General features: G+C 36.6%; 2 protein-coding genes and 1 pseudogene across 2 annotated transcripts; 1 reads left to right on the top strand and 2 right to left on the bottom strand.

The window, feature by feature from the left end:
• Positions 1–883: 883 nt before the first annotated feature.
• itprip (inositol 1,4,5-trisphosphate receptor interacting protein) lies at positions 884–5,774 on the top strand. The gene is made up of 2 exons (XM_053501456.1): positions 884–1,192; positions 3,874–5,774. The coding sequence occupies exon 2, from the start codon at positions 3,874–3,876 to the stop codon at positions 5,482–5,484; it is 1,611 nt and encodes a 536-aa protein (XP_053357431.1). The 5' UTR covers positions 884–1,192; the 3' UTR covers positions 5,485–5,774.
• Positions 5,775–8,922: 3,148 nt separating this feature from the next.
• On the bottom strand, positions 8,923–11,358 carry LOC128528851 (glutathione S-transferase omega-1-like; annotated as a pseudogene).
• Positions 11,359–13,020: 1,662 nt separating this feature from the next.
• LOC128529433 (glutathione S-transferase omega-1-like) lies at positions 13,021–17,223 on the bottom strand. Its single transcript, XM_053502925.1, has 7 exons — positions 16,745–17,223; positions 16,474–16,519; positions 14,498–14,606; positions 14,149–14,371; positions 13,785–13,886; positions 13,546–13,652; positions 13,021–13,320 (listed from the first exon to the last, which is right to left on the bottom strand). The coding sequence occupies exons 2-7, from the start codon at positions 16,502–16,504 to the stop codon at positions 13,170–13,172; spliced, it is 723 nt and encodes a 240-aa protein (XP_053358900.1). The 5' UTR covers positions 16,505–16,519; positions 16,745–17,223; the 3' UTR covers positions 13,021–13,169.
• Positions 17,224–22,651: the final 5,428 nt, after the last annotated feature.

Here is a 22,651-nt window from a genome sequence, read left to right as displayed (position 1 = left end):
CCCCGAACAAACGCTAGAGGGACACTATCCTTACTGAACGGCGAAATAAAGGCCACAAAGTACACCGTAAGATTCTAATACTGTATATCGGTGTTATATATATTTATTATAACTAACAATGATGCACTATGGATAATGAATAAAGGATAATTTTTTTAAAATAATTAAAAGCAACTAAATTGGTATGTTTAGTTTTCTTACTTGTTGTCAGATCCCTGTCGGTATACTTATTTTTATGAAGGTTTTGATTACTTAACTGACTAACCTTTTAATGAATTAATTTATTTTTACATTTATTCATTTTTAGAAAAATATCTCACTCACTCACTTATCGTCTATATTGCTTTATCCTGTATACAGGGTATCCCAGGACACTTACAGGCGGGGTACACCCTGGACAGGGTGCCAATCTATTGCAGGATGGACACACACACACACACACACACACAATTTGGGAACTAATCAGCCTAATCGGCATGTCTTCGGACTGTGGGAGGAAACCAGAGTACCCGGGGAAAACTCACCAAGCACGGGGAGAACATGCAAACTCCATGCACACAGAGATTGCATATTTTGGACTTCTTCATCTTTGCTTTACAACGTAGAAAGAAATAAAAATCAAGAACGACCGTGTGTTAAAAAGTGATCCAAAACCTTTGAGCAGTAATGCATGTGTCTGTGTGGAGAGCTCATTTATAATGTGTTTTCTCTGTATTTATAGTGGGGTTTCTTTATACCTGTTTGGTATGAGTAATTAATTGCATTTAAACGTAGTTTTAAATATCATATAAAGTACATGTGAAAAACAACACTAAGCAGCATTTACAATAAACCAATTCGGCGGGAAAGCCGCGCACCTGGCAACCTTGTCGCAATACTTTAAACCAGCTTCATGTTTCGCTCAGTTCTGGTGTTATTTTGTATAGAATGTACGATACAGTTGTGGTATACACAGTGTAGGCTACATTTTTGCCTGCACTAACACATCCGGTATTTCTGGAGAGGTAGACATGTAAAATGGCCTCAGGAGTAGGCTGTGCTCCAGGAAATGACCAGTAATGTTCTCCGCCTCAACACAGAGTCGGAGACAGACAGACAGACAAATCACATTCACTACTTCACAGCGCTTTCTTTTTCTTATCCCGAGACGATGGACTACACGGGGATTAAAGTCTCGGAGTGAAACTCAAAGGTTTGTTTGTTGGAATGTGTTTGATGTAGCTGAAATTACAATGTAACCAACCATATCAGTCAGTAAAATGGGGAAGTTGGTGAGAACCGTTACTTTGTATCACCTACGTCACTGTGGAGGAAAGGAGCTGTATGTACACTATTTCTCCTCATTTTTTCTTTAACACTTAGTTCTTGAGCTAGAACATTTACTTCATGGGCTTCTGATGGCTGATTGTGTAGAACCTACATTTTCATCAAGGAAAAGACGTTAAACACATGTACGCACATGTAGGTGTGTATATATATATATATATATATATATATATAAATATACTAACATTTACTGGAAAGCCCAAACTGTCTTGAGGCGCATGTCGAAACACAGGCAGTAGCAACCAACTGAGGCCTCATTGCGGCTCTTGGTTTCAGTATATATATTTACTCTAATGGACCTTGTGTATTTTTTGCAAGAAAGCTAAAGATGTTCTTTTGTTATGATGACTCAGTGGGGCTGCTTGACAATTTGAACAAACATTCTGTGAGGCTTAATTTAGGGTTCTATGATAACTGCCCTGCATTTACGCCAAGCCTGATGGACAAACACTACAAAGCTATGCAATTTCTTAAACATTTACATATCCAATTATGTATTTAGACAGCGACTTTGACACTGGGGGCAACATGGGAGGCTTTCCCAGGCCTGGGTCAGGATGGCTAAGTAGTCCACTGCGACGAAATAGAAATACTGAAATTTGTCTATTTAAAAAAAACAACAACATATGGACGTCTTGTCTTTGGCCCTTATCAGAGAACTTTTTTACCTCTGATCTGAGTTGATCTGCTGCAGTTTTCATGTTAATATCTTTCACACCCGGTAAAACACAGCTAATTATAAACATTTTCTAAGATCAAGGTAGTCTCTTGGATATCTTACTTCGTCCCAGTTTATGATGGCTTAAAGTTTTTAATAGGCATAAGTCATGTGAAAGAAAATATAAAATAAAAAAGTCTGATGGTGCATGCAGGCAGTAGTAAATATTTTAAAAATAATAATTTTGTAATAAATAAAAGGAGCTCAATTTTCTTTATGGGTTATGGCTTATGATTTAAGAAGGGCCATTCTTTAATGCGTTGTCCAGGGTCCAGGCAAGTTGCATGGCAGACCAGCATACAGATGTGTAGAGGCAAGTTTTAAAATAGTGCTAATATGATATAAAGGCAGTCCCCAGATATGTCCTTTGCATCCTTACATTGATTGATTTAATAATGACAATATTTTTTACCAAATTCAACTGTTGACTTGTATAGACAGGAGGTCTTGATTAAAGCATTTATTTTTTTTAGTTAATTAAGTGGCACAAATTACTTTAACTCTACTTTTTACTATTACTATTATTATTATTATTATTATTATTATTATTATTATCTTGTAGCCAGTGTCATAACATAAACATTATTAATGACTGATAGGTGACATTGAGAAGCATTAACTGTTCAAGAAGTATTAATTAGCTGGGCTTGTATTCTCAGATGGTCTGTTAACTATTCATAGGTAAACATTATGTGGGTTTTGGTTTGTTAATGAAAGTCATTTTGTACAACTAACTGGGTTTCAGTAAAGCACTATATTGTGCAAGATTTGCTTAAGTTTTAATCTCCGCAGATTACCTAGTTTCCTGTTTGTATTTGCTTCCTTCCTTTACATTCACTGCAAACATTTCAGAAGTCAGACTGTTAATGAATTTTAAATGGTTTCTTTTTTGCCAACCACAATTTGCAGTTACATTTATATTTTGCACGCTTGCTAAATTAACATTTATTTTCTATTGTATTACTTTTTTATTCATATTTATTTCTTATTAAAAAGCTTTTATTTTTAAGGTCACAGGCAGTCGTTTAAGCATTTTACTGCATATCGTACTGTGTATGAGGCAAATAAAATTTTAATTTGATTTTTTTATTTATTACACTGTTGGGCAAATTAAGTTAAAATGTTAAGGCACTTAACTAGCTAGCTAGCTTGTGTCTTATTGTTCAGCATGGCTATCTGACTTCTTTCCAAAGAGTGCAGTGGTAGACAGCTATACATCACACCTTTCACAGCAGTCTATATTTAGAAGACTGGGCAATAGGACAAATAAAGTTATTATATTTAACTAATATTAAATGTTACTGTTTACCATATGTTGATATGTTTACAAGATTTAGGTTAGAGTTTTTTGTTAAATATTCGAAAAATTATAATACAAGAAAGGGGAGATTTTCCAATATCATGCTTTTGTGAGTGATTATGAGTGGACTTATACTACTGTACTACTGGAAATACCCATAATACTTATAGAAAAGTTTATTGTGATAGATATTATCACAAAATAATATCATATTAATATCATCAAGTTAACACAAGAGTGGCCTGAGAATGGCTTCTCATATTACACACTCTCTGTTCTGATTAAAATAAATTCTAATATGAATGTCCAGTATTAGTATTGGTTAATTTAATTTTTCCATTACAAATCTGTATGGTCAAATAAATGCATGATAGTCAAATAAGCTTTAGATTTACTTCTTCAATTCCATATCAAAAGCCATTTGCAATTAACTACATTAATCTGTCATTAATTTAATCTGTCATTTAAAAAAAAAATAATTTGAATATTTTATGTTGCTGTAATTGTTCATTTCTGTTTAATTCCACAGATGCAGGTGTCTATAGCACGGGTTTGCATGGTTGTGGCAGCTGCCATTCTCAACCATCCACTGCTTTTTCCTAAGGAAAACACTACTATCCCAGAAGAGGAAGACGATGTTTTGGCACGAATGAAGGAGCATGAGGCGAAGCTGCAAGCTGAACAAGAACGCCTTGAACAGGAGATCTCAAAGGCAGATCAAGAAGCAACAAATTCTGGCATTGACTACTATGGTTGGTACTTTTGGAGTACAATTTCTCTTGTCATTTTCTTTACTATTGAAGTTTGTAGACAGGATACAACACCTTGTGAAACATCTGAGCATGTTGAAGATGAAGAAAGGTACACCAACAGTGGGTCCGCCAGTCCTAAGAGTCTGATCTTAGATAAAGGTGCCCTAAGCAACCTCTGTGAGACCAGCTTCCAGCCCTTTGTTCATGAATGTGGGAGAGTGCAGGAGTTTGTTGAAGGCTTTGCAGATGACCTGCTGGAAGCTTTGAGAAGCATTTGTGACCATGAGGTTGACATGGAGCTTGAGGACTTTATTGGAGTGGGCAGCATATTTGAGAACTGGAGAGTATGTAAGCCTGTCATGTGTGACCTCATTGTGCCATTTGCAACACCAAAACCTTACAAATTTCAGTTCGAGCTGTGGTGTGATGAATCCTCTGAAATCCCAATAGACCTTCAAGGATGTGGGAGAATTCAGATCATAAAGATTAATGAGAATTGCCCTGACTGCCTTCCTGGCAAAACCACAGTTGATGAGGACATGCTATGTCTGCTTCACAACAGAAACCACAACAGCATTGCTGATGATCATGCTTTGGAAAAACTACTCTGCTCAAAAAACACCTCATATTTGTCTAAAGATCAGGTCATGAAATGGTTCCAGATCTCAGTGACCCAAGCATGGGGGCGGATCTCCCACAAATATGAGTTTGAGCTCACTTTTCGCAACCTGGATTATCCTGGTGCCTTAAAGGTCAAGTTCAAATCAGGAAAGGTTATTTTTCTAAACATTATTCCTGCTTTTCAACTTGAAGACTCACATGCATACTTCGTCTCTCATTTTCCTTCAGACTGTGGTGACACCACAGATATCCATTGGCACCTCTCATTTACTGTTTATGAAAGAAACCTTCTCAAACACATGGCAAAGAAACTTCCAGGAAACTCTTGTCATCTCCGATGCCTTCAACTTGTTTCTTTCTTGCACAAAAAACAGTCAGGTATAAGAGGGAGAAGTGCCCTGACAAACTACCACCTGAAGACTGCCTTCTTGCATCTACTGTTGAGTAAATCTCCTTCAGCATGGAGACCACAAAATCTGGACCAGAGGTTTCGGGACTTGTTGGCTTTTCTTCAGAACTGTTTGCAGGAAAAGAGACTTACTCATATTATCATTGGGAACCCACTCATTCCACTTGAAATCGGCGTTCCAGAAATATTTCAGACTGTAGAACCAATTAACCTTTTCAGACCTCTGGTATTACAGAGGCAGGTATATGCAAAGATGATGGAAAATTTTGAAGAGATGCTGAAAAATGTACCTGCACTTATTCAAGAGTACGCACCACATTTCCCTAATGGTGGAATCAATTCAACAACCGTGTCTTAGAACGACTATCTGTATCAGTGGGAATTTGGGACTGAGTAGGTTATTCATCATCCCTAACATATGTAAATAGTTGTCGTTTTTTTTACTGAATTTACTTATTAAAAATGATTGTACATTGATTAGAAAAAGCACTTGTGTGTCCTTAGACAATAGGCAGCTATTATGTGCTAATATGCAAGGTAATACATATACAGGTAATTTTGAACATGTACTGTAATAATATTGTAAAATGAGTCATATTATTGTTCTTCATCTGTACTATAGCAGAATTAAAAACTATATATTTTTGTTTCTAACTGTCAGTTTGTGGATTGGGTGTGTCAATACATTCCTGCCGTCATAGGCATGATGACTAGTTTTATTTGAATAGTGCTTTAAATAACATTCTATATATTGTTAAAAGGAACGTTTGCAGAGATTTAGATGCGACACACCCAGTAACTGAGGCAAAGTTGTTTTATTTGTATAGCTTATGCTACAACCGGTGGAAGAGTTGCACAGCAAGTAGCGTTGCTCATTACTGCTTTCAGAGCCACCTGGTTGACCTTTGGGTTCCTCTTTGTGAGGAATGTCTGTTCATGTTGATACCAGTAGGTGGACTGCCTACTCTAAATTGATCCTAGGTGTAAATCACTTTGTGCATTATGCCCTGAAAAGAAATGGTATCCTGCCCATAGTTGTCCCCCTATAAGCATATTTACTCTCCAAGTAAGACAAATAAGTTACAAATAAGACAGTTTAGGATCTCTGATTAATTGATCAATCCATCGATTAATGAATCCTGAGACACCAGAATCAGACCCAGACCATAATGAATGGAGTGTCTGTGCCAAGACAGGAAAGTAAGTGAAGTTCAACACTATAAAGGACTCTTGTTCTCCTTCAGGCAACAATCAAAATTATAATTACAAATGAATAACAAAAAAAAAAAAAACGTAAATAACTTTTTTTTTGTAGACATATTTTACTTATATATCTCTCTTCCAATGGATGGCCACTTCCAAGATGATCACATGGTTCCTCCACGAAACACAATGGTTCATTGAATGGTCTATGTAAATCATAAGCTATTACCTTGATCTTTAACACATCTTATACCTGAATTTAGGTATATGTGCTTATTTAGATGTCACAATTGGCAATAATGAATGTTTTCATGATCTCTCTAGCACAGTTCCCAAGAATCTGTGTTTAGGCATTAAAGCTGTTCTAGTGGTTCCAGGTGGCCCAACCCTAAATTATTATTTTATTATTTGTCCTTTACCGCATGTTACACAACATGCTTTAAATCACTGTTCAGTGTAAAATAAACAACTATGACTTTGCTTATCCTTATCGGCCTAACCCACCCAAGTCTATTTTGCCAATTCATTATACAAATGCTAAATTTCTTCATGCACATTTGACATCCTATACATTTAAAATTTTACAGATGTGTTAATTATGTTGTAATTTATGTAGTGTCTGCTCACAGTACCTTTTACTGATGTTATGCATGGCATAGCTCACAGAAACAGAATCAGTACTTATGCAAACTTATACACTGATTAAGCTGCTCAGCTTTGTTTTCTGTACATTCTGCCATATTCTATAACCAACATTTATGTGGTTTTAAACATCTCTTTTCAAATTCAGGTCACCACTGATGTTATAATAAGAATAACATCAATTTCTTTTGGAAAGACTTTCCACTAGATTTTGATGCATGTCTGTGAGGATATGCTCATTCAGCAACAAGAGCATGAGACCAGAAATTAATGTGAGTTAATCAAAAAGGAGTTCAGTTGGGTTTTGTGCAGGACACAGAATCAGAAAAAGTTATTGTTTACAACATATTCTAAAAATATTTAATGCCTCTTGTTTCTTCAGGCAATGCTATCTCCATAGAGAGGTGCACCGATACTCTCTCCCCTGAAAACCTAATACACTGGGCTGGCAACATTGATGAAGCCAGTCTTTTTAAACTATGTGTCACTTAAGGGCCCTTGGACTTGTTGTTACTTACAAACTAACCCCCCCATCCTTTAAGGCACCCCGAATAACCATCATCCACTGAAACATTTAATTTACTATTTATGAAAAAACACATAATTTTCCTAAACACATGGCAAATACAGTTCCAAAAAACTTCAAAATTTTTTTTACAAATAAAGTACGAATTACCATCTGAAGTCTATATAAATAGTTTGTAAGCACTGAAAGTACTTAGTACAAATGACAAAAATTGTACTCTGATTAGAAAAAAGACTTGTTTCCACATACCGGTGAAATATTTTTCATTAGTAAATAATCGCTGTCACATGTATATGAAAAAGGTTTTTTTCTAATCAGAGCACAATTTTTATAATCAAAGTAATATTTGAACATTCCCAATCCATGCAAACACAGAAAGAAAAAAAACCTTAATACTATTCAAATGCAGTAATAGGATAAACAAATTATTTATTATTGCTTTAAACTAATCCTACAATATATTTTATTCTATTACTATGTCTGGACAGTATTATAAGAATGTGAAACGATATCCCGTTCATAGTCAACTCCCTATAAGCATATTCACTTTGCAGATGTAAAGAAGACATACACTACCATTCAAAAGTTTGGGGTCACTTGTAAATTTCTTTGTTTTTGTTTAGTGATTTATTTCACAAGAAAAACAACAGTTAGTTGTTATTTTAACACAGAGGTCAGCCTTTCTGTAATAGTTCTTGCAAGAACAGTATTGTCGAGTGCATTTGCAAAATCCGTCAAGCACCATAATGGAACTGGCTCTCATAAAGGCCATCCCAGGAGGGCGAGACCAAAACCTACCTCTGCCGCAGACGAGAAGTTCATTTAGAGTTATCAGCCTGAAAAATGAACCATTAACAGCACCTCAGATTAGAGGCGTTATGAAGTCTTTACAGAGCATAAGTATCAGAAACATCTCAATATCAACTGTTCAAAGGAGATTAATGAATTTTTTGGACGCCTTCAGCATTCCTTTACAATGTAGAAAGAAATAAAAATCAGGAACCACCATGGAGTTTGAAAGTGTTCTAAAACTTTTGAACAGTAGAGTATGTTACAAATAAGACAGCTTAGGATCTCTGATGAGTATAAACCCTGAAGTTGACACCAAAATAAGACTAATGAATTGAAAGGTTACTGTGCCAAGACAGGAAAGTAAGAAAAGTTCAACACTATAAAGGACTCTTGTTTGCCTTAAGACAACAAACTAAATTATATTTAACAAATGAAATGTACAAAACCTAAAATTAAACAAAGGTACTTTAATACAATTTCATTAAAGAGTAGGTGACAAGGCATGATCCTTGTAAAGATGTATGTACTGAAAGACAATAAAAGTATTAAATTTTAGAGTTAAACTTTTTTCAGTGTAGACATATTTTACAAGCAAATGTTTTTTTTTTTGTTTTGAGGTAAAACCGTCATGTACTATACCTTGTTTAGTTTGGAGAGCTTTTTCCTCAACTCTGCTTCTATTGCCGGCAAATCCTCACCTTCGTTCTTGCTCATGGGAATTTAGTAGAACAGAGGAATGACCTGAAAGTAAAAATGTTCTTGGAATTGTTGTATTAGCTGAAGACTGCTTTAAATCCCCAAGCAGGAATCACAACTAAAAAACAGCCAGGTGAAGTAGTCGACAACTAATACTGTACTGAAATGGGTTTAGTCATCTTTGGAAGAATTTTTTTTATTCTTCTATGTATTTTGTTTACATTTGTGTATTTAACACAAAACAGTGTGGCTTACTGTAAGCTGAAAGGACACACCTGAGTATTCCTCCAGCAACATCTTCTGCTGGGCTTTTGCAAAGGGATCAGAGGGAAACAGTTTTTTCTCAGGGTACAGCTCATCCAGGTATTCACATGTGATTGGTGATTCACAGACCACTTGACCACTGGAGGTCTCCACTGTGGGCACTTGACCAAGAGGTTTCTTCTTCAGGTACCACTCGGGTTTTTCTTTTAAATTGATATTGACAGTTTCAGCCTTAGAAGGCCCATCACAGCTATTAGAATGATAACTCCAAATACAAATACAAACCAAAGTAGTATAGACAATTAAAAATATTAATTGATATGTACTCTATGCCCTTTGCTTTGAGCACCAGCCTGGCTCTTTGGGCATATGGACAAAATCTCATACTATAGATTCGGGTCTGGCCTTTGGGTACAGCCCCACAGCTTCCTGCAAAACATACCAGAACGAAAATTTTAAACTGAAGCTTAAAAAAATAAAAAAAATATTCAGAAGGAAAAAACAAAAACTTTGTATCTTTAAGGCTATATTATGCATTTTATTACTGCCATGGTTTGTGTCCACTTGTCCCATTAAATGTAAGAATCACCACAAATAAATACATGGAGCACATTGAATGATTTAGGGATTTTGAGAATCATGTAAGCTATGACCTTGACAATTAACTGATCTAATACCTGAATACTTACTGAGGTGTCATCTTAAGCTATTATCATCACCATAAAACAAAGACATAAAATATGTTGTGAAAATGATGCCCGATCTCGTTAGCACAGTTTTCAAAAATCTGTGTTAAGGCACTTAAGGTGATCTGCTGGCTGTTAGTGACCCAACCCTAAACTTCTTTGTTCTCTCCGGCATGTTACACAACATGCTTTACATTACTGTTCAATGTAAAATAAACAATGATGACTTAGCTTATTAGCTTATCCTTATCAACACTCGTTCTGGACTCTAACCCACCCAACCCAGGTCTATTATGCCAATTCATTATGAAAATGCAGATTTTTTTTTTCAGACACATTTCACATTTTATACTTTTTAAAGTTTATAGATTTGCTTAAACGCGTTGTATTTGATGCATTGTCCGCACATATTACCTATTACTCGTGTCACGCATGGCATAGCTGGCACAAACAAAACCAAGTAAAGGAATCCAGAAAGTTAGTGGTCAGTCCTGTGTGTATATTTCTTACCTTTTCCATAGCATTTCTATATCAAAGCCATAGTCTCCGTCTGGACCTGCAGTAGAAATACATAAAAATACAAGTGTAAAGCTAACACAGCATTTCATAAAAAAAAAACATCTAAACCAACAGTCAAACATGGCAGTGATAGTGTGATGTTCTGGGGCTGCTTTACGCCTGGAGGACCTGGACAATAGATGAACCATAAATTTTGCGCTCTATCAGAAAATCCTGAAGGAGAATGCCACCAGTTCATGACCTCAAGCTCAAGCACACTTGGGTTATGCACTGGGACAATGATCTGAAACACACCAGCAAGTCCACTCTAAATGTCTTTGGAGTGGCCTAGTCAAAGTCTGAACATAATTTCAATTGATATGACCTTAAACAGGCGTTCATGCTTGGAAACTCTTCAATGTGGCTCAATTAAAATAATTCTGAAAAGAAGAGCTCCTTCACAGTTGTGGCACACGCTTGATTGCAGTTGTTGACATGAAGGGTGGCGCAACCAGTTAATCGGGTTTAGGGGGCAATTACTTTTTCAAGTAGGCCCGGACAGGTTTGGATAGTGATTTTTCCCATGATAAATAAAATCTCCATTAAAATGAGAGGTTGTATTTACTCAGGTTGTCTTTGTGTATATTTTTTAAGGATCTGAACCATTTAAGTCGGACAAATCTGCCAAAAAGAATTAGGCAAATACTTTTTCACGGCACTGTATACTGATTTATTTCTCTCCTGTACATTCTGCTATACGAGGTGGTATCAAAAGGAGTTTTGTAACACCCCAATAGAGGCAGCACAAGGTTGCGCACACAGTCAACAGGGCGCACTGACCTTCATAAGTCAGTGTGCCAAAAGACGTCGCCCTGTGTACATTGTGAGCTGTGCAGCTGGTGCTATTCTGACTATGCATCACCATGTCTGCTATTTTATCATGTTCAGCAAGTCAGAGTAAAGAACAAACGAAAGATTCTGTGTGAAACTGGGCAAATGTGCTAAAGAGACATTTGAAATAATTTGTCAAGATGGCAGGAATGCTGCAATGAGTCGTTTGAGGTGATTTGAGTGTCATGCACACATCAAAAGCGGAAGAACATCACTGGAAGACGATGAGGGTGATCAGGAAGACCTTAAACGAGCTCAACACCCAAAAATGTCAAAACCATTCGGCAACTTTTGTATGATGATTGTTAAAGAAAAATCTCCAACACTGCTGCCAACACTTCACATGTGATTTGAACACATGCCATGTTGCTGCCAACTTCGTCCCCAGGCTGCTGACCCAGGAGCAAAAGGAACCTTGCATCGACGTTTGCCAAGAACAATGTCCACGTGCTGTGAATGACCCATCTTTTATGTTGATGATAATTTCTGTTGACGAAACTTGGGTGTATGTGTATGACCCTGAGACAAAGCAACAACCCTTACTTTGGAAGAGCTGATTATTATTATGACTGTAAAAGGCGAGGCAGGTAGGCATCTGAGGGAGAACATATGGCAAAACTGACCGCATCTGTTACTCACTAACCTTAAAACTTTTTTATACTCTCTCGTATTATACAGCCAACAGTTTGTGGACACCTAGCCATACTGTAGCACTCCCGTGTGATTTTCAGTACACCACTGATGTTATTATAACCTCCTTTCTTCTTGAAAGACTTTATGAAAACTTAGCTTAAACATGTAACGAGAGTTCTAAGGAAGTTTTTTTTGCAACTGATTCCTTCAGGTTGTTTCTTTCTTGGAAAAGAAATAATAGGTCTAAAAAGGCAGAAGTCACCCTTACAAATTACCGTTCAGAAACATTTTTAGGCATATAGTTTTACAGATTGTATATGTAAAGATGGTAGGAAGTTCTGAATAGATGGTCAGATATTGCATAATTGTCTCTTTAAATAGTTTGTAAGCACAAAAATTACTTGGTTCACATGACTACGATTATAGAATTTTTGTTCCCAATATATATATATATATATATATATATATATATATGTGAGTGAGTGTGTCTGTGTGTTTGCATGGATTGGGCATGTTGGAATATTACTTTGGTTATAGGCAAGACAGCTATTTTATTGTGCTTTAAATAACACCCTATACAGTGATAGAATCTAGTTTACTGATTTGGGCCCGACAGTGATTTAAACCTGGCACACCATAACAAATAGGCCCGGGTTCAATTCCCATCCAATGCTCAAATCTCAGCCACTTGATGCAGTCCCAAGCCCAGATTTAATGAGAGTGTTGAGTCTGCAAGTAATGTTGTTCATTCATGACATTAGGGCCACCCGGTTGATCTGAGTTCCTGTCTGAATGGAATTTCTGTGCATGTTCATGCCAGTAGGTGGACTGACTAAATTTTTAAATTGCCCCTAGTTGTGCATGAGTGTATGCTCAGTGCCATGCAATGAAATGGTCTATCCTTCATGGTAGATTCCCAATAAGTGTATTCAATTCGAAAGCCTAATGAAATCAATGGTGACTTTGATAAAGTAGGAACATTATGTAAAATTTAAAAAACATAACACTCTTTTAGCCAACAAGCAAAACTATAATTAAATGAAATAAATGAAATATACAAATGTGGAATTTAACAAAAGGTACTTTAATACCATTTCATGAAAGAGTAGGTGACAAGGCATTGTACTTGTACAAATTTATGTACTGAAAAACAATTATTCCTTATTTGATTTTCTTGTTAATAAAGTTTCTTTTTTTTTTTTTTTGACATTTTTATAAGCCATAGTCATAATTGGCATGTCCCTCCAAGAACGAGTTAAAAAAGGCTTTGTGGTCAGCTGGGCTGAACATCAGTGCCTTCACTGCTGGATCCTCTTGCATGCGTGAAATCCAGTTGTTTAGCTCCGGTTTGCCATCCAGACAGCTGAAATAGAATGAGAGCATGTTCATATGCAAAACGTTCTTAAACAAAAAATCAGCTTTCCAAAGGCAAACCCTGCATACATTAAAAATAAGAATATTTAGTAGTCAAACTTTGAATTTCTACCATCAGGTGAATGCAACATGATCTGATTTAAAGACACCTATTGTTTTTATAGTTTTTTTTTGTTTGCTCTTAATGTGATTTTGTATAAATATGAAATCATACTGTTTGATCTGATAGGCCTCCACCCTCTCAAACCAGGGCCAGATCAGGTAGTCAATCATAGTCACTGAATCACCTCCAAAGTATTTGGTTTTCTTGTTAATAAGAACCTGCAAAAGTATAACACAAAAAGGGAAAAAAATGTATATCAAATGTTGAGACTTAAACCATATTGCTTAAAAATTTTTTATTGAATATATACATTTGTGAAATTATTTTGTAAAACCTTTATTGTACTACACCTTGTTCATTTTGGAGAGCTTTTCCCTCAACTCTGCTTCTAGTGCCGACACATCCTCACCTTTTATTTTTGTCATGGGAATTTTGTAGAACAGAGGAATGACCTGAAAGTAAAAATGTTGTTGGAATTGTTGTATTAGCTGAAGACTGCTTTAAATCCCCAAGCAGGAATCACAAGAACTAAACATTTCCTTGTGATTTTTGTATGGTTGAAGACTCCTTTATAGCCCTAACAGAGATTGCAAGAACTGCCACGGTACCAAAAGGGGTGTTGTCATTAAAAAAGAAAAAGAAAAAATCCGTCTATAAATTTTGTCTACACCCAAGTATTTAAATTTAATAAGACTGTAAGCTGAAAAGACACACCTTTGAGTATTCCTCCAACAACATCTTCTGCTGGGCTTTTGCAAAGGGATCAGAGGGAAACAGTTTTTTCTCAGGGTACAGCTCATCCAGGTATTCACATGTGATTGGTGATTCATAAACCACATGACCACTGGAGGTTTCCACTGTAGGCACTTGACCAAGAGGGTTTTTCTCCAGGTACCACTCGGGTTTCTCTTTTAAATGGATGTTGACAATTTCAGCCCTACAGGGAGATTGTGGCTGGTAATTATGAATTCTTACAATAACAATAAGATCTATTTTACTCTTTAATAGCAAATACAAACCAAAGTACTAAACACAGTCATGAAATTCATAATTATGAACTTACTCTATGCCCTTAGCTTTGAGCACCAGTCTGGGTCTCTGGGCGTATGGGCAGAATCTCATACTATAGACTCGTATCTGGCCTTTGGGAACAGCCCCTGGAGAACAGCTTCCTGCAATATACATCAGAGAGCAAATGAAGAACTGAAGCTTAAAGTAATCCATAGACTATCAGATGGGTGATGACAAATCTGATAAAAACCACCATGCTATTTTGCATGAAATTCATATAATATATTGCAAGAGCTTGAAGATATGATCATCAGTAAGGCATGTGTTATGTGCGAGGAGTAGTGGTGCAACTCATAATAATCGAGTTGTCGACTATCATCAATGACCAAATTAGAATGAGAATCAAGTGGGAAAAGATAAACACACTTGTGGCAACTGTGGCCAAGCAATGTCTGTGCTGCTGTGATCTGCTTTTATATGCAAGTTTTCCATAGTAAACAATGGATTATACAACGCACACACACATTGTTGATGCTGTTTGAGCTCTGTGTGTGTTCCTCTCCATTAGATTATTTTCCTGACACACAGCAACACATGTACATTAATTAGCCACATTCCCCTTAGGTGTACGTCCTTTCCCTGCGTACCCGAGTCTCACTCCCTTGGCACTTGATCATGCCCCAAAACACAACACATTTATTCAGTTTTCTTAGTGTGTCAACATAATTGCCATCTGCTATTTTAAAAATTTTAAGTAACTGCCATATATACCTTTTTTATATTTTAGCAGAATTTTTTTTTATCTTATCAGGAAAGTGACAAATATATCTATAGCTATATAAATATATCCATATCTATATATCTATGTATAAGTGACATATTTATCTTTAATGCCTTTGTTAGTTACAGTACCACTTGCCTAAAACAAGCTTAAACATTCAAACCCAAAAGCTAAATAAGAGACACTTCGTACTTACCCAATTCATATTGAGAATCATTGATTATCAATTTTAATAACTGATAATTACTCAATATCAAAAAAGTAATCAGTTGCAGCCTTAAAGTAAACCAATACAAACTAATTAAATGGTCCAAGTTGTCATCTTAAAATGTGTTGATTCAACTCCGTCAACTCCTGAATTGAGTAACATGCAATAAAACATTTCACCTTCAAAAGATATCCGGTAGCCTTTTAGCGGCACAATCAATATAGTTGTGTTGCAAGCTAACTTTAATTCATAAAAATGAAAATGTTTCTTATTTGTTTTAATTTCTAAAAATAAATTTTCCTAGCATAGCTTATTATCTAAGCATGACCTTTGCCTGTGCAAATTTTTTAAAATGGAGGTTTTTAAACAAGCATGTAAATAAAATAGTTTTAAACACAAAAACATTTGCATTGATCCTTAACCTATTATGTTTAACCCAGATATGTAGCTTAGCTTGATTGGCGTTCCCAAATTGCCCATAGTGTGTGAATGAGTGTGTGTGTGTGCCCTGCGATGAATTGGCACCCTGTCCAGGGTGTACCCTGCCTCGTGCCCTAAACCTCCTGGGATGGGCTCCAGGCCCTTGTGACCCTGAACGCAGGATAAAGTGCTATAGACGATGAGTGAGAAAATGTATCCATAACTCATTTCCTGAATCTTAAAATCATACAATCTATAAGGCTTCAAAGCCTTTCTTGTGTTTCTGGGAGTCTTAAGTCATTTGGCATTTATCTGCATATTACATAACATGCTCAATCATGGTCCGATGTAAACTAAACAAAGGTGACTTAGCTCGTTTCAGCTCTCCTGTTGGACAATAACTCCACCCAGAACTATTTTGTCACGTCATTAATTAAACACTCATTTCTTCATACACTTTTCACATCTTATTCATTTAAAAGTTTCTTAAATGTGTTACAATAATGATGCAGTGTACAGTAACACAGTAACTCTGCTGTTATAAAATGATAGCCGACAGAAACAAAGCCAGGTGACGTAACTATGCCATTAGTAAGAGATAGTAAGTAATATTTCTTACCTTTTCCATAACATTTCTCATTCGAAGCCATAGTCTTAGTCTGGATCTGCAGAAGGAAATTGTAAGAAATACTTCAGCATATCTGTATTCAAAAGGCTTGGCAAAGTTCTGCAACTTGTTTACAGTAGATTCTCTTCCAGTTAATGCTTCCCCATTCCCGAAAAACACACTGGACTTTTGTTTGTTTACTTAATTCACGACGAAGATAAAGGCGTTTATGTATGATTAAAAAATAGCATTTATTGCTAATAATAAATGAACCAGTAATTACCTGCGCAGATGAATAGACTGCTGTGTTACAGAAGCAGGCGGAAGTGGGACTCTGGAATGAAGCTCACTGCCACCGTATTTAAAGTTTAACCATAGATATCTCACACAGACTGATTGGCTGCAGGCAGGCTACTGTATTAGCGTCGGTGGTCGAACAGCGCCGCCATATTGCATAGTGCTACTTTGCACTTAAAAAAAAATCCACTGTTTTTGTGGATGCAACCGTTTACATTTTCGAAAGACTTTAGTGTTAGGCTATAAACTCCGGCCAATATAACAAGTTTCCGGCGTGTAAGTAAAACATTTTTACATGTTGGACATTAGTTATAATAAACTTCACCAGTAGATACAGTAGTCACTAGTTTTGTCTAAACTATGCAGATAACGTGACAAGAAAACATTTCCAGAAACACATGTCGCTTATGTGATAAATAATGCCCTTTTAAGCACCTATTATTTTATAGTTGTCATCTTGTTCCGATTAATGCTGTCTTTCAGATGTAAACATGTTGCGTTAAGTCCCGCCCTCGTTCTTTAGGGTTCGTTCGCTTGTGGAGCTCTGAACAATCACAGACAGGAAAGAAATCTTGTAGGCAATCATAATGCAGAAGGAAGGTTTTGCCTGGAAAACATTGTTACATATTTTTGTCTCTAACGCCAATAAAAGTCCAGTGTTGTTAATTTTACTTTGAAACATTTATTAATTTTAACTCTCCAATGATACTTCCGTTGTTAGTTTGAAACTGCGGTTTCGATCCTTTCAATATGGCGTCGGTGTCTGACGGAACTGCTGTGAGTACGGCCAGTCTAAGAAATATACGCTTTAAACAACCAGTAGGGTTTGATAAAATGCTTCTAGTGCTCCTCCAGTAGTAGGTGAATATTACCCAGATATGAGTTTACGTCTGTAGTGTGTAATAGGAATGTCTTGTGCATGAACGAGTCGGTTTATTTTGTTTGTTTTTGTGCATAATGTTATTTTCATAAATCTATCTTTAGTAAGCACCTTAATGCTTTCTTTAAAACTGGAAAGTCCCAAAATCTCAGCAGTAAGGGTTGTGGTAACAGGACATAACTAATAAGACATTGAACATGGAGGAGCTAACTAGTCAAGCCCCAATTTAATTTGACAGAAAGTAGTTTACATTTACTTATTTATTTCGTTTTCTTTATATGTACAAGGAAACCCATCAATCACATGGAGAATGCGCAAACTCCACACACAAACCTAATGCAGGAATCAAACTCACTACCCTGGAAGCATAGCCACAAAAGACAAATAACATTTAATACTTTTTTATTATATATAGATAGCATTCTTTCAAAGGTGTTAGAAAAGTTGAGTGGGCTCATTTGCACTACAGAAAATCAATTTGGCTTTAAGTCTCAGCATAGTACTGATCTATGTATCTATGCCTTGAAAGAAGCTGTTGAATCCTACAGAAGGCAGGGCTCTACAATGTTTACTGGGTTTATTGATGCGTCCAAGGCATTTGACAGAGTAAATCATCATAAGCTTTTTACTAAACTCATGCTTAGGGGTGTGCCGGGATGCATCATACGTATACTGGTTTACTGGTATGCCAAACAAAGCATGCAGGTTAAATGGGGAAATAGCCTATCGGCACCCTTCAGTGTAAGTAATGGAGTACGGCAGGGGGGGATTTTGTCTCCAGCCCTGTTTAACTTATATATGGACAACTTTTCAAAGCAGTTGGGGAAATTTAAGACAGGTTGTGTAATAGGGAGTACTCTGTTAAACCACCTGATGTATGCAGATGATTTAGTTATTATGTCCCCCAGCACTGTTGGGTTCCAGCAGTTGTTGGATATATGTTCCAAGTATGGGGTTGAGTTTGATGTACAGTACAATGCAAAGAAGAGTGTTGTGTTGATTTGTAGGACTAAGGAAGATCAGAAGGTGCACTTCCCTATGTTTTACCTGTCAGGACATTGTATCTGTGTATCTAACTGTACAAAATATCTTGGGCATATTATTACTGACAAGATGGAAGATGATGCTGACATGTATAGGCAGAGACAAATGTTGTATATCCAAGCGAACATGTTGGTCAGGAAATTTCATTATTGCTCTGATAATGTGAAGGTGCACTTGTTTCGTGCTTATTGCACCCCTATGTATGCAGCCCCATTATGGGTCAACTATAAAAAGAAGACTATGCGCAAACTGCAGGTAGCATATAATGATTGTCTGAGAATATTGTTGAAGAAGCCTAGGAGTAGCAGTGCAAGTAAGCTTTTTTGTGACGTGAGGCTAAGTTGTTTACAGGCCCTTTTGAGGAACCTAATGTTTATGTGTCGACTTGATGAGTCAGAAAACTGTATTATAGTAAGGCTCACAAGTCCTATGTGTAGCTCGGTCCGATATCAATCACATCTATGGAAGCATTGGTATGAGTGCCTTTTAAGACTCCTGTGAAAAAGGGTGTATTTTTATATGTTTATGTAGATTTATTTTTTTTTCCTTGTATATGTTGTATGTTCTGTTATTGGGCCTAGAGCCTGTAATAAAGATTATATAAAGATTATATATTTGTAATGTACAATAAACTATTGAACTCAATAACATTTAAGTTAGGAAAATGTATTTCTTATATACACACACACACACAAGTTTCCCATGCATCATTCATTCCTTCAGACATGTTAGCTCAATACTGGGCACTCCCCTGGAATGTTTGGAGCTTGTAGTGGAAAGAAGGGTGTAACACAAACTGTTAACCATTATGGAGAACACCTCACATCCCCTCCACAAATTACTGGCCAAACAGCGGAGCACTTAAAGTAAGAAAATGCTTCAGCTCCGCCACAGGAAGTTCTTTCTGCCAACTGGAAATAAACTTTACAATAACTCTGCTCTGTGTCAAGTGAGGGATCACCTTTCACAACACAATGATCATATACACTCCGTCTTCAATGTACTATAGTCACATCCTTTATTCATTGTATCCTCTTTTTTTATCTTATTAGTATTTGCTGGTTATATACTTGCTGGTTCAGTCTCTCTGTTACTACTTGGTGGTGCACCATGCAGTTTCATTCTCACTTGTATTTGCAATCATCATGCATGTGTACATAGAAGCAATATTTTTTAGATTCATTTATTATTTGGTAGCATTTTTGTACCTCATTAATGCACCTTAAATTTTTAACAGTGTTCATTAATGCACTACCGCCCTATTTCCTGTTACATAGCTATTATGTACTAATACGCATTTTTCATATTTTGAAAATAGTAGGAGTTCTTCTAAACTTAATAATATTTTTAAAAAAATAATTTTACTGGTTATCATATTTGGTTTTATTTTGCTCATGGGAATTTTGTAGAACAGAAGAACCATCAGGGGTCACAACAACTGCTACTGTATCAAAAGCAGTATTGTCATCTTTTAGAAATATTTTTTTTCAGTTTATATATGTTGTCTATATACAAGTATTTAAATTTAATGAGACATACTGTAAGCTGAAAAGACACACCTCTGTATTTCTCCAGCAATACAGTATCTTTTGCTGGGCTTTTGTAAAGGGATCAGCGGGAAACATGTGATTGGTGATTCATAAACCACATGACCACTGGAGGTTTCCACTGAGGGCACTTGACCAAGAGGGTTCTTCTCCAGGTACCACTCTGGTTTCTCTTTTAAATGGATTTTGACAGTTTCAGCCCTACAAGGAGATTGTGCCTGGTAATTAAAAATTCTTACAATAACAACAAGATTTATTTTACTCTTTAATAGCAAATACAAACCAAAGTACTAAACACAGTCATGAAACTCAGAGCTTGAGGATATGATCATCAGTAAGGCGCATCGTATACGACTGTGGCAGTAGTGTCAGTGCTTCTGTGATCTGCTTTTATATGTACGTTTTATGTAAGTTAATATGTAAGTCCCTAGTAAACAACGGATTATACAATGCACACACACACATTGTTAATGCTGTTTGATCTCTGTGTGTGTTCCTCTCCCTTAGATTATTTTCCTGGCACACAACAACACATGGACATTAATTAGCCACATTCCCCTCAGGTTTGTGTCCTTTCCCTGTGTACCTGAGTCTTACTCCCTTGGCACTTGACCATGCCCCCAAAACAACACATTTATTCAGTTTTCTTAATGTTTTAACATAATTGCCATCTCATACTATAGACTCATATCTGGTCCTTGGGTAAAGCTCCAGGAGCACAGCGTCCTGCAATATACATCAAATAGCAGATATTTCTTAATATTTCTTAATACTTCTTGATATTCAGATGAATGATGACAAATCAACAACGAAAAAATAGGGGGTTCATTAAGTTTGATTAGCTGAAAATTAGTATAAAGTTATTTAGATCACACATAGTGGGATATTGGAAGAAGGAATCACTTTTTTACCCTATATACACACACATTCCAGTGAAATGAACACACATATTCCATACTGCCTATTCTGTACAGGCTCACACAAAACCTATAACCTATCCCAAGAATCTCAGGGCATGAGGCATGGTACACCCTTAAATGGGTGCCGATCCATCCATGTGTTTGGAATGTGGGGTACCTGGAGGAAACACACCAAGCATGGGAAAAACATAACTCCACACACAGACCTGAGGTGGAAATCGAACCCTTAACCCTGAAGGTGCAAGGCTACAGTGCTTACCAACATGCCACTATTCAAATAATATATTCTGGTGCAACTAATATAATAATAATTGAGTTGTGGACTAATATTGATGACCAAATTGAAATAAGAATCAGGTATGTGGGAAAAGATAAACACACCTGAGGTGACCGTGGCTAATTAGTGTCTGTGCTGCTTTTTATGCCAGTTCTCCCTAGCGAACCTTTTTAATTGGATCATACAATGCACACACGCATTATTGATGGTGTTTAAGCTTTTTGGGTTTCTCTTTTAGATTATTTTCCTGGCTCGAAGCAACACACGGACAATAAATTAGCCACACTCTCCTCACGTGTGTATCCTTTCCCTGCATACCTAACTCTCAGTCTCTTGGCATTGACCATGCCCCACAATACAACACATTTATTATGTTTTCTTAATGTTTCAATTTAATTGCCATCTGTCATCTTTAAAATTGAATGAAATGCATAAAAACATTTTACCTTTATTTCACCTGCTGGTTGCCATTGTTAGGCCCTTGAGCAAGGCCCTATCTGCTCCATGGCTGACCCTGCGCTCTGACCCCAGTTAAGCTAGGATATGTCAAGAAAGAATTTCACTGTGCTGTAATATATATGTAAAAATAAAAGTCTTAACTTATAACTCCTAACAAATTCAATTCAATTCAATTTTATTTGTATATTTATTTTTTATTTATTGGCATTGTCCCAAAGCAGCTTTACACAATCAAAAGAATTATTTAAGTTTGTATGGAATTTGAATGTGTATGAATCAAAATGGTCAAGATCAGCAGGGTCAGAGAGCAGGAATTGATCTGCATTAATACTGTGTGTTAGTTGGCAGGCAGTTCAGCATAACAGTTGATGTTAATTGTTGTTAATATGGAGTCCAGTTAGTTATTGAAAACTCAGGTAGACTTGTATGAAGTTCCAGTCCTGAACTATCAAACGGTCAAGTCCTCAGAGAAACAGCTGCCAACACCAGTCGAGGCACCAGTCCAGATGCATCCCAAAGAGACACACGGGGCATCCATGTGACGAGATCTCCAACCAGAAGCGCGGCACCAGGATGGGTCAGACAGGTCCGGAGGGCAGAGGGAGTCTGGATCACTGGCAGCTCAGGAACGTCATGTGTAGCTCGACAGAGAGAGGGAAGAGAAAGAGCAGGATAGCAGAAGAGAAGAGATAACAGTTAGGTCTGGTCACAGTCACACAATGTATAATGTGAATGTATATTAACTGTAGAGTGCAAGCAGAGACCT

Source organism: Clarias gariepinus, chromosome 8 (assembly GCF_024256425.1).
Source record: "Clarias gariepinus isolate MV-2021 ecotype Netherlands chromosome 8, CGAR_prim_01v2, whole genome shotgun sequence".
Classification (NCBI taxonomy): domain Eukaryota; kingdom Metazoa; phylum Chordata; class Actinopteri; order Siluriformes; family Clariidae; genus Clarias; species Clarias gariepinus.
Note: the sequence above shows the minus strand (reverse complement) of the source record. Positions and strands in the feature narration are given on the sequence as shown.